Genomic DNA, 12,618 nt, shown 5'->3' with positions numbered 1-12,618 from the left:
TCCAGCATTTATTGGGCATATTGTGTGTCTGTAAATAACACAGAGGCCAAACAACTAAGCCAGAAAGCTCACAGAGTTGAGAATTTACCTTCATCAACCAGACCAACGCAGAAGTCTATCTTTCATGGGGCCCCAAATTCCTGGCAGCGCCCCTGGAAAGTAGAGTAAATAAAAAGTAATTCACTGAGAAATGTCAATGTAGTCATTTTTTATCAAGTGGATGACATTGTCGTTTTTCTAGTGTTTGTTGTATTTATCATTTTAAAAAGTCATGTGCTAAAATATATTTCATGTTACTTTGAGGGAAAAAAAATTATATATATATATATATATATATATATATATATATATATATATATATATATATATATATATATATATATATATATATGTGTGTGTGTGTGTGTGTGTGTGTGTGTGTGTGTGTGTGTGTGTGTGTGTGTGTGTGTGTGTGTGTGTGAGTTAACAATGTAATAAGTACATGTATATTACATGTACATCATCAGTTTTGCCACATCTGTTTTATTATGCTCCATTTACACATTCATTTTTTTGTGACTGATATGAATAATATATATTATATTAAATTATTTAGAGACTTCATTATGATGTGCGTATTTTTTTCATTCTAACTTAAAGTAAACTACGTATGTTGTGGTCTCTTGCTATTTACACACAACACTAAACCGTGACAGCCGACGTGAGTTTTGAGTTTGCAAAGCTTTCTCTTAAGTGGAAAATCAAACGCGCATCTACATAGCACAGCGTTCACAGACCAGTGAGATGCGTTCGCTGCGCGTCAGAAAGCTATGGTGCATTCAGGAGCATTGGAACATTTTAAACTTACAAGAATGAGGCATAAAACAGAACTGTATTTTTACTGAACTGTATGGTATTTTTTTTGTTTGTTTGTTTATGCACATCTGCTAGCTTTTTATTCTAAAAAATCTATAATATTACAGCAGCAATTTATCAAGGTTTTTCAAAATCCTGTTTAAAAGCTCCAAATGGGGCTTCAGATCATATGAAGCAACAATTGCACTGTCATTGTTTTACAGGGCAGAATTTGCATTTGCTGATCCTTGTACTTAATTACTGATGAATATACAGGAATACAGACCTACAAGTGTCAACTCCTCTGAGATAGCAGGGGATGCAGTTTTTGGCAAGGACCTGCCAAAAATTGCATCCCCTGCTTTTTTCCAGAAATATAGATTTGTAGCTGATGTTTCAATTTCTACCTGCTTCCACATGTGTGCTGAGGTACCAGTGTGAATTTCATGTATGTGGGACAATCTTTAAGTTAAAAACAAGGGGGATGCATTTTTTGGCAGGTCCTTGCCAAAAATTGCTTCCCCTGCTTTTTTCCAGAAATATAGATTTGTAGCTGATGTGACAAATTCTACCTGCTTCCACATGTGTGCTGAGGTACCAGTGTGAATTTCATGTATGTGGGACAATCTTTAAGTTAAAAACAAGGGGGATGCATTTTTTGGCAGGTCATTGCCAAAAATTGCATCCCCTGCTTTTTTCCAGAAATATAGATTTGTAGCTGATGTGAAAATTCTACCTGCTTCCACATGTGTGCAGAGGTACCTTTGTGAATTTCATGTATGTGGGACAAACTTTAAGTTAAAAACAAGGGGGATGCATTTTTTGGCAGGTCCTTGCCAAAAATTGCATCCCCTGCTTTTTTCCAGAAATATACAGTTGTAGCTGATGTTTCAATTTCTACCTGCTTCCACATGTGTGCTGAGGTACCAGTGTGAATTTCATGTGTGTAGGACAATTCTTAGGTTAAAAACAAGGGGGATGCATTTTGTGGCAGGTCCTTGCCAAAAACTGCATCCCCTGCTATCTCAGAGGAGTTGACACTTGTACATCTGTATTCCTGTATATTCATCAGTAATTAAGTACAAGGATCAGCAAATGCAAATTCTGCCCTGTAAAACAATGACAGTGCAATTGTTGCTTCATATGATCTGAAGCCCCATTTGGAGCTTTTAAACAGGATTTTGAAAAACCTTGATAAATTGCTGCTGTAATATTATAGATTTTTTAGAATAAAAAGCTAGCAGATGTGCATAAACAAACAAACAAAAAAAATACCATACAGTTCAGTAAAAATACAGTTCTGTTTTATGCCTCATTCTTGTAAGTTTAAAATGTTCCAATGCTCCTGAATGCACCATAGCTTTCTGACGCGCAGCGAACGCATCTCACTGGTCTGTGAACGCTGTGCTATGTAGATGCGCGTTTGATTTTCCACTTAAGAGAAAGCTTTGCAAACTCAAAACTCACGTCGGCTGTCACGGTTTAGTGTTGTGTGTAAATAGCAAGAGACCACAACAAATAAATCAGCCGTACCATGGTCAAAATCTTTGGATTTAATGTTGTTCAAAAAATCCGTACTTTTGTAAATTAATCTGCCAAATAACCACAACTTTTTTCCCACGAGAGGTATTTTTAAACGTTTTTATATCATTAATATAAGAACCTAAGCTCCATTGAACATATTTTAATCCGTTTTCCTCGTCGATATGCAGTTCAACAGAGCGAGGCGCGCTCCCGCGACTGGGGATGCATTTTTCGGCAGGCATGCACTTTTGGGCATAACACCTGTTTAACTAGGGAGTACCAATATGGCGGCCAGTGGCTTCATTTCAGCCCAGTACTACCAACGGGCAATCAGCAATCCAGTGAATAAATGAAGATAATTGAAATTATAGCATAATTCTTATATATTCTCAAAACCTAAGACCGTTTCATTAAACGATTGGATGCAAGAGAGGCTTAAAAGTTTAATCAAATCCTGTAAAAACTTTCAAGAGTGAATCTGACAACTTCAAAACAAACTTCTGATCGCAGGCATGGATGAAGAGATGCTGAGTTTGGAGGTAGAGGACAAGCAGAGTTCATCCAAACCAGTTTTATATCATCATATTATAGCCTATCTGTTACAACAAAATGAAAAGAAACTGAACATATGCTGGATGCTGATTTTTAAATTGTGTCATATTAAATTAAGCGTTCACTTCCGCACGTTTTGCTCCTATGAATATAATAACAAAGTCGCGCTCCAGGGAAGTCTGAGTGGAGCAGGAAGGGAGGAAAAGCGGAGGATGTTGGCTTTGCTTTGCGCAGGCGGTCTGGAGCGCAGCGGGGTGGAGCGCTGGCGCTGGAGGAAGGATTTAGTTGTCGCTAGCCTGGACCCAGCAAGTAAAAAGTTTAGTTTTCATATTTCAGCTGCGTATTTCAATAGTTTCAGTAATAATGTCTTCAGTTCAGCGTCTGAGGGAGTTTATCAGAGAGCGACTAACTGCTGCTGCTGAAGAAATCTTCACAGAGGTTGAAAAAAACATCGTCCGCTACGAGGAAGACATCAGACTGATGGAAACCTGCTGGAACCCGCAGATAAAACTCCTCAGAATCGGTAGGAAGCTACAGAAAGTATCTGATCTGTTTGTAATTTAGCCGCTGGGCTTTTTTCTCGGGGTTTCCGATCTGACTGGTGTTCTGTCAGATCAGCATACCACTAGTCAATGCGCATGCCTTTAGTTTTATACAAAATGAAAAAAAAAAAAAAACATAATACAAGGTCAGATCGTCATACGCTTTTTTTTTTTTTTTTTTTTTGAACATAACTAAAGGCATAAACTAATGGGATAACTATGGGTATGCTGGTCTGACCGGGTATGCTCATCTGACAGGACACTGGTCTTGGCGTCCATCTGACTTCCGCTCCCTCTGCGGCTTTCAAAGCTCGTTCTCGACTCTTAGGGCCCATAAATAGACATTTATAAAGAGTAGACCCCGCATCGACCGCTCTCGGCTATAGCAGCTGACGAGATTTAGGCGCGCCATCTTGGGGCGGTCGACTGCTCTGCTCAGTGTAATGTGTTGACCAGGCACAGAATCAATTTTGGTCAACTATAAATCGCTGAATATTGAACTAATTTTCACATAGTTTTTTTCCCCTGAAAACTTTAACTATAGCTATTATACCAAATGGTTCAGTGGAGTATGGAGGACTGACTCTGCCATATATAAAAATAAATACAGATATAAATAAATACTCAATAAATAAATTAGCATACAATTAATTGACACCAAAAATACACTAAACAAATAAATGTAAGTAGAAATTAAATCATACAGTGAGACATAAATGTATATAACTCTTTTAATTAGCTTCTTTATTTAATTCAATTCAATTCAGTTTATTTATATAGCGCCAAATTCACAACACATGTCATCTCAAGGCACTTTACAGTTCAACCAGATCATCCAGTCAAATTGATACAAAGTTTTCTCTCTAAGGAAAACCAGTTGATTGAATCGACTCATTGACTCAAATACAATCCCTCACACTAAGCATGCTTGTAGCGACAGTGGAGAGGAAAAACTCCCTTTTAACAGGAAGAAACCTCCAGCAGAACCAGGCTCAGTGTGAGCGGCCATCTGCTGAGGCCGACTGGGGTTCAAGGAGACAGAAGCAGAGACACAAAAAGCAGCTGTAAAAGGCGGCCCCGTCCAGGAAACACACAGCCAGGCAGACGAGCTCCAAGCCATCTCCCATGCCAGAGGACAAAGAGAGCACATCCACTCAGTCACGGTCAGAGAAACAGGACTACACTGGAAAACAGGCCGATCTCCAGCATCTATAAACAAGGGTGTTGATGGAAGCAGCACAGCTGATATTTCTCTCCAGGATGACGTCACAGCCAAACAGGAACAGACCAGATGAAGCTCCTCTGAGGAAAAGCAGAGAGGGCAGAACGTTAGAGATTGAACTAACAGATTCTGCAGAATAGGAGAATAGAGAGAGAATGAAGCAGAATAATGTCCTCCAGCAGTCTAAGCCGATAGCAGCATAACTATAGAGATAGCTCAAGATAACCTGAGCCACTCTAACTATAAGCTTTATCAAAAATGAAAGTTTTAAGCCTAGCCTTAAAAGTAGACAGGGTGTCTGCCTCACGGACTAAAACTGGTAGTTGGTTCCACAGGAGAGGAGACTGATAACTAAAAGATCTGCCTCCCATTCTACTTTTAGAAATTCTAGGAACCACTAGTAAACCTGAAGATTGAGAGCAAAGTGCTCTGTTAGGAACATAAGGAACAATCAGATCTCTGATATCAGATGGAGCTTGGCCATTTAAGGCTTTATATGTGAGAAGGAGGATTTTAAATTCTATTCTTGATTTAACAGGAAGCCAATGAAGAGAAGCCAGGATAGGAGAGATGTGATCTCTCTTTTTCATTTTCATCAGAACTCTGGCTGCAGCATTTTGGATCAGCTGAAGGCTTTTAACTACAGCTTATGGACTTCCTGATAGTAAAGAATTACAATAGTTCAGCCTTGAAGTAACAAATGCATGGACTAGTTTCTCAGCATCACCCCTGGACAGGATATTTCTAATTTTTGCAATGTTCCTCAGATGAAAGAAGGAAATTCTAGAAACCTCTTTGATATGGGATTTAAATGACAGGTCCTGATCAAAAATAACACCAAGATTTTTTTACTTTATTATCTGAAATCAGTTTAATCCCATCCAAATGAAGTGACTGGCTAATCAGCTTCTTTTTCAAAGACTCTGGTCCAAAGACTATAACTTCTGTTTTGTCTGCATTCAGAAGGAGAAAGTTAAGAGTCATCCAGGTTTTTATGTCTTCAAGACATGCCTGTAATCTATGTAATGGGTTAGCTTCATCTGGATTTATAGACAGATATAGCTGGGTATCATCAGCATAACAGTGGAAATTAATCCCATGCTGTCTAATAATTCTACCAATTGGGAGCATGTATAAAGTAAAGAGAATTGGTCCTAGCACTGATCCCTGTGGTACTCCACAGGTAACCTTTGAGCATGTTGAAGATCTATCATTAACATGAACAAACTGAATTCGATCAGATAGATAAGATTTAAACCAGTCTAGTGCTGTTCCTTTAATTCCAACAAAATATTCAAGTCTTTCTTAAAGAATATTATGGTCAACTGTACCAAATGCAGCACTGAGATCCAACAGGACGAGCACAGATACAAGTCCATTATCTGAGGCCATGAGAATATCATTAGTGACTTTCACCAGAGCTGTTTCAGTGCTATGATGAGCTATAAAGCCAGACTGAAACTCTTCAAAAAGTTCATTATGGTGTAAGTGATTGCAAACTTGTTTGGCAACTACTTTCTCAAGAATTTTAGATAAGAAAGGAAGATTGGATATAGGTCTATAATTGACCAAGTCATCTGGGTCAAGAGACGGTTTCTTAAGCAAAGGTTTAATTCCAGGAACCTTAAAAGCTTTAGGTATATATCCCTGTAACAGAGATAGATTAATCACATCTAAAAATGGAGGAGGACATCAAAGGGAATACCACCTTAAATAACCTGGTTGGAACTGGATCTAACATACAAGTTGAAGGCTTAGATGAAGACAATAATTTTGCTAATTCAGAGAGTTCAACTGGATCAAAGCAGTCTAAACCCGGTTCAGATTCCATGACTACCTCAGGTACAATCGCGGATAGAGGAGTGCTTATGATCTTATTTTTAATAAGATCAATCTTACTTATAAAGAATCCCATAAAATCATTGCTGCTAAGAGCAGGTGGAATGGACGGTTCAACAGAGCTATGGCTCTGGGTGAGTTTGGCAACTGTATTAAAAAGAAATCTAGGTTTATTCTTATTCTCCTCTATTAATGAGGAGAAGTATGCTGCTCTTGCTTTACAAAGGGTCCTCTTATACAGCAGTAAACTATTTTTCCAGACTAGGAAGGACTCTCGCAGGCCTGTGGAGCGATATTTTCTCTCCAGTTTCCTAGCATTTTGCTTCAAAGTGCGCAGCTCTGCATTAAACCAAGGAGCAAGCTTTCTACTTTTAACGGTTTTCATCTTCAAAGGAGCTGCGTAGTCTAAGGCAATATGCAGAGAACTAGCAACCCCATCAACAAAATCATCAACCTGTGAAGGGGAATAAGCTATGCTTTTGCACTCTGCAGCACTGCTTAGCGACACAGAGGAGAGAGAAAGTGAAGCAGATTCTTTAAAATGTATAACTGCACTATCTGATAAAGATCTACTAAAATTGAACCTTTTTTTGGGGGAGGAGAACTCTGTTAAAGTAAGTAATTTATTTAGTCATTTATTTGCCTTTGTAATATTTAGCCTTTTTTTTGTCTACAAATGAGCCTTTTTTCGATTCTGTTCAAAAACATTTTTGTTTTTTGTCTCCTGAAATGTAATTATAAATCATTTTTTCAAATATGCATTTCCCCTTTTTTCCAATGAAAAAGAGAAACACTTTGAATTTCAATTTTCTTTTTTGTATTTTAAAACAAAAATCAAATGCCCATTTGTTTTTTTGTTTTTTTAATTCCCGTTTCTGACACAGAAATGCAATGACCAAAAGATATATGGACCGTAAACATATTTTTAACAAGTTTCCATCTGATGTAAAATCCAGAAAAAACTATAGAATAATGTGATCTAGAAGCCCACAAATATGAAATGTATTTTACTATTAATTGTGTCTTTTAAAAAAACTCTTATTCAGTTTTGGAAATTAAGATAATCTGAATATAGCAAAGCATTTCAATAACAATGTAGATCATAGTGCTGTATGTGAGCAGAAATGTCCAAATAGCACATTTAAGCCCGGCGTACACTGTGTGATTTTCGGGGCGATTTTCCAGTCGTTCGAGTATTTTTCGATCGGGCCGACATTCAGCCTGATTGTGCGTCGTGAGTCGTGTAGTGTACAGGGGGTTACGAGCGGGATCAGCCTCTCATGACCACCTCCTGATCAGAAATTGTGAGGTCGGGAGAATATCAAACATGTTTGATTTTCTCCCAACTGTCATGGGCAAATTGCTCAGGGCGCATGAGCATACAAGGATTGTTCTTTTTATTCCTCCTCTCAGATGTAAACACAGCAGCGTGACAGGGATGCAATGAATGAAATGCAGCTCCGTCTGCAAAATTGACAGACCGCAGCAGCCACGTTTGCTCAGCCATGTCTTTTTTCCGAATACGCTGTGTTTTTTTTGTTGTTTTTTTTTTACTTTCAGCACAAAATTGCCAAGGTAGCACGGTTCAGTATAGTGAGCTTAATATTCCCCCTTCTATTTGTTTGGCTTCAGGATAGACACGTCAGATCAGCTCCATCGCACTGCGGAGCTAAGTCTGACGTGGTTTTTATTCTAACAGTGTGAGCAGGTAGATTGCATCTGAGCGTCGGCCCAAACATAAATCGTGAGCTGCTGCTCACACTGTACGAATAAACTCTGCCTTTAGTCGTACAGTGTGAGCAGCAGATGCGTGCAACGATTGAAAAAATTTGCACAGTGTACGCCGGGCTTTATACTGAAAGAACAGATAAGCACACAAAATATGTTCGTACTAATGTCTTATGCACATTAACATTATGTTAGAAATAATTGGTCTTAAAAGGGTTCATAGAATGCATAATCTCGTTTATATTGTCATAGATTAATAACGATAGTTCAGTGGGTGAAATGGACATACAGAGAAGTTCAAACCCCATCAACACCTCTTTTCTCTACAAATCTCATAATTCTGAACTTCCACCATAAAACGGACGATTCCAAACAAAGCCCTGAGTTGATGTCAACACTTTACAGACCAGCCCACTGGTTCACTGGCCCAAGGGATGTGGGGTATGAAGTGTCGACTGCTGTGCCACTGACTGAACCGGACCTCAGCAGAGAGCCATGAGTCGCCCGTCCTTAGCCGGAAGAGGGGCGGGGGGTACACTAAGCTACCAGGCTGTTAAGTTCCAGCTCTGCCAAAAGTTATCCAGGGATTGTTGATGGGTTAGGGTTAAATAGAGATACATTTCCTTCAAATAGACATTGGTCCTGTTAAGAGAAACCTTTATTCATCAACATCCATGAATATTCAATTAAATTCAGTCTATTTATATGGCGCCAATTCAGAACACTGATCATACAGTGAAATTGATTGGGCAGGGGTTAAAATCTCTGTGGATGACAAACAATGCATCAGGGAAGGAAAGCTGCTGGTCTTGTGTGACTCGAGGAAAGTTTATGTGGCAGTCTTTCCATTGTTTGACAGAGGAATGTTTACCGCACATATAATGACATGGGAAAACTCAAGGTGAAGATAATTTTGTCTGTAACTCACCTTAAGAAGTTCCATGTTCAGATCAAGTTCTCCTTTTAACTGTTATGAGTTGAGTTTCACTTCCATAGAGCCACACAGAACATTGAGGATTTTATTCAGTTGTGGGGTTTTAAAAACATTTTATGTACTGTGTCAGATGATGGAGAACTGCATTTTAACAAGCTCATCATTTAATGATTTTTAACTGACACTTGTTTTACTATAATAGTGATTTTAACTGACACTTGTTTTACGTCAATTGTATATATGTTTGAATTGTGTAAATAAAGTGCTGTTAAAAGTCAAAAGTCAAAAATAAGCAGAGTTCTCCACCTAATGCTTTGGCTGTCTTTGGTGGAGGGAAAATCCATCCACCCTAACATGAGGATCTGGTACCTGTCATTTAATTAATGTAATTAAATTAAATTAATGTAAGCTAAATTGGTTTCTATTTAATTACTATAAAAACAACTAAGGAAAAATCTGAGTGGAAAGGCACCTCAGCATTTTAAATAAACATTTCACTGCAGGCACATTGGAGTAGCAGTAGGGCATTGCCATTTTCGAAAATAAGAGGACCTTTTTAACTACCAGAACTGAACCCCAGCTGTTTGTTTCCAAAAGCCCCAGGTGACTGAGAACAATCCCAAAACAGTGGTTGTTGTGAAATAACATCATGTATTGCTTTATAGTATTTTTTTTTTCCTCCCAGGTCTCACAAAGCCACATGCCCCTAATTCTGAGGAAGCTTCGGCGTCCCAACAACTCTATAACCAGGAGAGGAGGTCCATCCAGAACCAGGAGGAATCAGAATCTTATTGGACTGAAGAGAATCAGATGAAATCATTTCACCCTCCTATTGAAGAACAGAATGAACAAGGACCGCTATGGATTAAAGAGGAGGAAGAGCTGACAGAACCTGTGCCAGTTAAAGAAGAAGATGAACAGCCTGAGTCCAAATGGACTAAAGAGGATCCAAACATACCAGGTTTGTTACTAAATGAAGAACAAAGCGAATCATGGCCTTCGTGGATTAAACGGGAAGAAGAGCCCCCAGAACCTGCAATGATTAGCGAAGGAGCTGAGGAACCAGAGTATATGTGGGCTAAAGAGAATCTGAAGGAGCCAGATTTGCTGCTAAATCAAGAACAAGATAAACCAGGACCTTCATGGAATGAAGATGATGAGAAACCAGCATCTCTACTACTCAAAGTAAAGGATGAACAATATTCATCAGTATCTGGCTATGAACATAGGCTAGTAGGATATTTGCCACCTGTAGAGGACCTACGCAGCGGGCAGGAGGAAGAGAAGCCTTTCCAGAAGCAGTCCATGACTTTGATGGAGAACTCTAGTATTCATGAAATAGGGTCAAGCAAAAGAAAGTCAAAAACTGAGCAGCCCTGCTTTGATTGGCCTCCTGTAGCCGAGAACAGAGATCAGGAAGGAACCAGCTCCACTCTGCCACTAGGGAGGGACCAGAAGGACCCAATCACCCGTCAGCAGGAAGATCAGCCTGTCCAGAAGCAGTCGATTACTTTGATGGATTCAAGTAAAAGAAAAAAAAGAACTGAGCGTACTTCCTTTCATAGGCCTCCGGTAGTGGAGAACAGAGATCAGAAAGGAAGCAGCTCCGCTGTGTCAGATATTCATACTCAAACTGCTACAAAGAAAGGGACTTTTAAATGTGAAATATGTGGGAGAGTCTTGAAGAATAAGTATACCATGAAAAAACATTATAAAACCCATACGGGCGAGAAACCTTTTACTTGTAAGACGTGTGGAAAAAGTTTTGCTCAAAGATCTACTTTAAATGATCATATCAGAACTCACACAGGAGAGAAACCTTTTACTTGCAAGACATGTGGAAAAAGTTTTGCGAGAGTTAATCGTTTAAATGTTCACATTAGAACCCACACAGGGGAGAATCCTTTTATGTGTAAGACATGTGGAAGAAGTTTCAATTGCATGAGTAGTTTAAATGTACACATTAGAACCCACACAGGTGAGAAGCCTTTTACTTGTAAGACATGTGGAAAAAGCTTCTCTTCCGTGGGTTCCTTGAACGTTCACAGGAGATCCCACACAAATGAGAAACCTCTTGTTTGCAAGACATGTGGAAAAGGTTTCTCTTATAGTAAAAATTTAAAATATCACATCACAACCCACACAGATGAGAGACCTTTTTCCTGTGAGACATGTGGAAGAAGGTTCTCCACGGTTAGTGTTTTAAAGGTTCACATAAGAACCCACACAGGAGACAAACCTTATACTTGCAAAGCATGTGGAAAGAGTTTCTCTCAGTTGAGCAGTTTAAATAGTCACTTGAGAATCCACACAGGTGAGAGACCTTTTTTATGTAAGACATGTGGAAAATGGTTCTCTCAGTTGAGTACTTTATATGTTCACTTGAGATCCCACACTAGAGAGAAACCTTTCACTTGTGGAACGTGCGGAAAAAGTTACTCTTATATTAGAAGTTTGGAATATCACATCAGAACCCACACAGGTGAGAGACTTTTTTCATGTTAGACATGTGGAAAAAGTTTCATAATCGATAGAAATTTAAATTCTCACAAGAAAACCCACTCTAATGAGAAACCTTTGAATGTCTAATATGTGGGGGAAAAGCATTGCTAACTTTGGAAGTCTAATATCTCATAAAATGAAACCACAAAAATGACAAGAAATCATTCAACTTGCAGATTTACAATAAAATAGTAAATTGTACTGTAAGTTTTTCTAAGATTGTATATGCTCAAATTAGTTTTGGTCATTTTTTGATAGAATAATTAATCAACTTAAAAATAATAATAAATGATGCATACATTTTTTCACAGTCAATAGATCCTCGGAATCGTGTTTATAATAGTTTTTCTGTCTTTATGCTGTCTCCTGGTTTTTGTGTGTGTGTGTGTGTGTGTGTGTGTGTGTGTGTGTGTGTGTGTGTGTGTGTGTGTGTGTGTGTGTGTGTGTGTGTGTGTGTGTGTGTGTGTGTGTGTGTGTGTGTGTGTGTGTTTATTTCCAGCATATGTTGAATCCAGCTTCTTATGTTTTCTTCCTGAGAAAAATGTCTCTTTTGGGACAAAGTAAAAATGACTTCACATATATACATTTTGAAAGTATTAAAACATGTAAGTAATGCAACTTTATATGAACTTATAAATCTATGAATTAAAATATTGTAAAAATAAAAAAAGATCAACATTAGATGGTTTGTTTGTGTCCTGTCTGCCAACGAAGCACTGAAAATACATTTCTCTGTTCTGTATAATGACCCAGCAGGTTTGCTCATTTCTATTGCTATTAAGTTTCACTTGGTCATTTCATTTTGTATTAAACTTAATTAGAATTGGCATTAGAGAAAATTCATATGCAATAGTCAGATATGGAAAGAGGAGGAACAGGAATCCAGGAGAGAGAGCAAAGAAAAGAAAAAAACAACATAAATACAGGATTATTCCTTGAAG

General features: G+C 38.4%; 1 protein-coding gene across 1 annotated transcript; it reads left to right on the top strand.

Moving 5' to 3' along the window:
- Positions 1–3,153: 3,153 nt before the first annotated feature.
- LOC119793645 (zinc finger protein 260-like) lies at positions 3,154–12,402 on the top strand. The gene is made up of 2 exons (XM_038300857.1): positions 3,154–3,433; positions 9,861–12,402. Exons 1-2 carry the CDS (start codon positions 3,274–3,276, stop codon positions 11,678–11,680), a joined length of 1,980 nt encoding a protein of 659 aa, XP_038156785.1. The 5' UTR covers positions 3,154–3,273; the 3' UTR covers positions 11,681–12,402.
- The last annotated feature ends 216 nt before the right edge of the window (positions 12,403–12,618 follow it).

The sequence above is a fragment of the Cyprinodon tularosa genome, unplaced genomic scaffold (genome assembly GCF_016077235.1).
Source record: "Cyprinodon tularosa strain WSP-4 unplaced genomic scaffold, ASM1607723v1 ctg1122, whole genome shotgun sequence".
Taxonomy (NCBI): Eukaryota; Metazoa; Chordata; class Actinopteri; order Cyprinodontiformes; family Cyprinodontidae; genus Cyprinodon; species Cyprinodon tularosa.
This window is presented reverse-complemented; position numbering and strand designations above follow the sequence as displayed.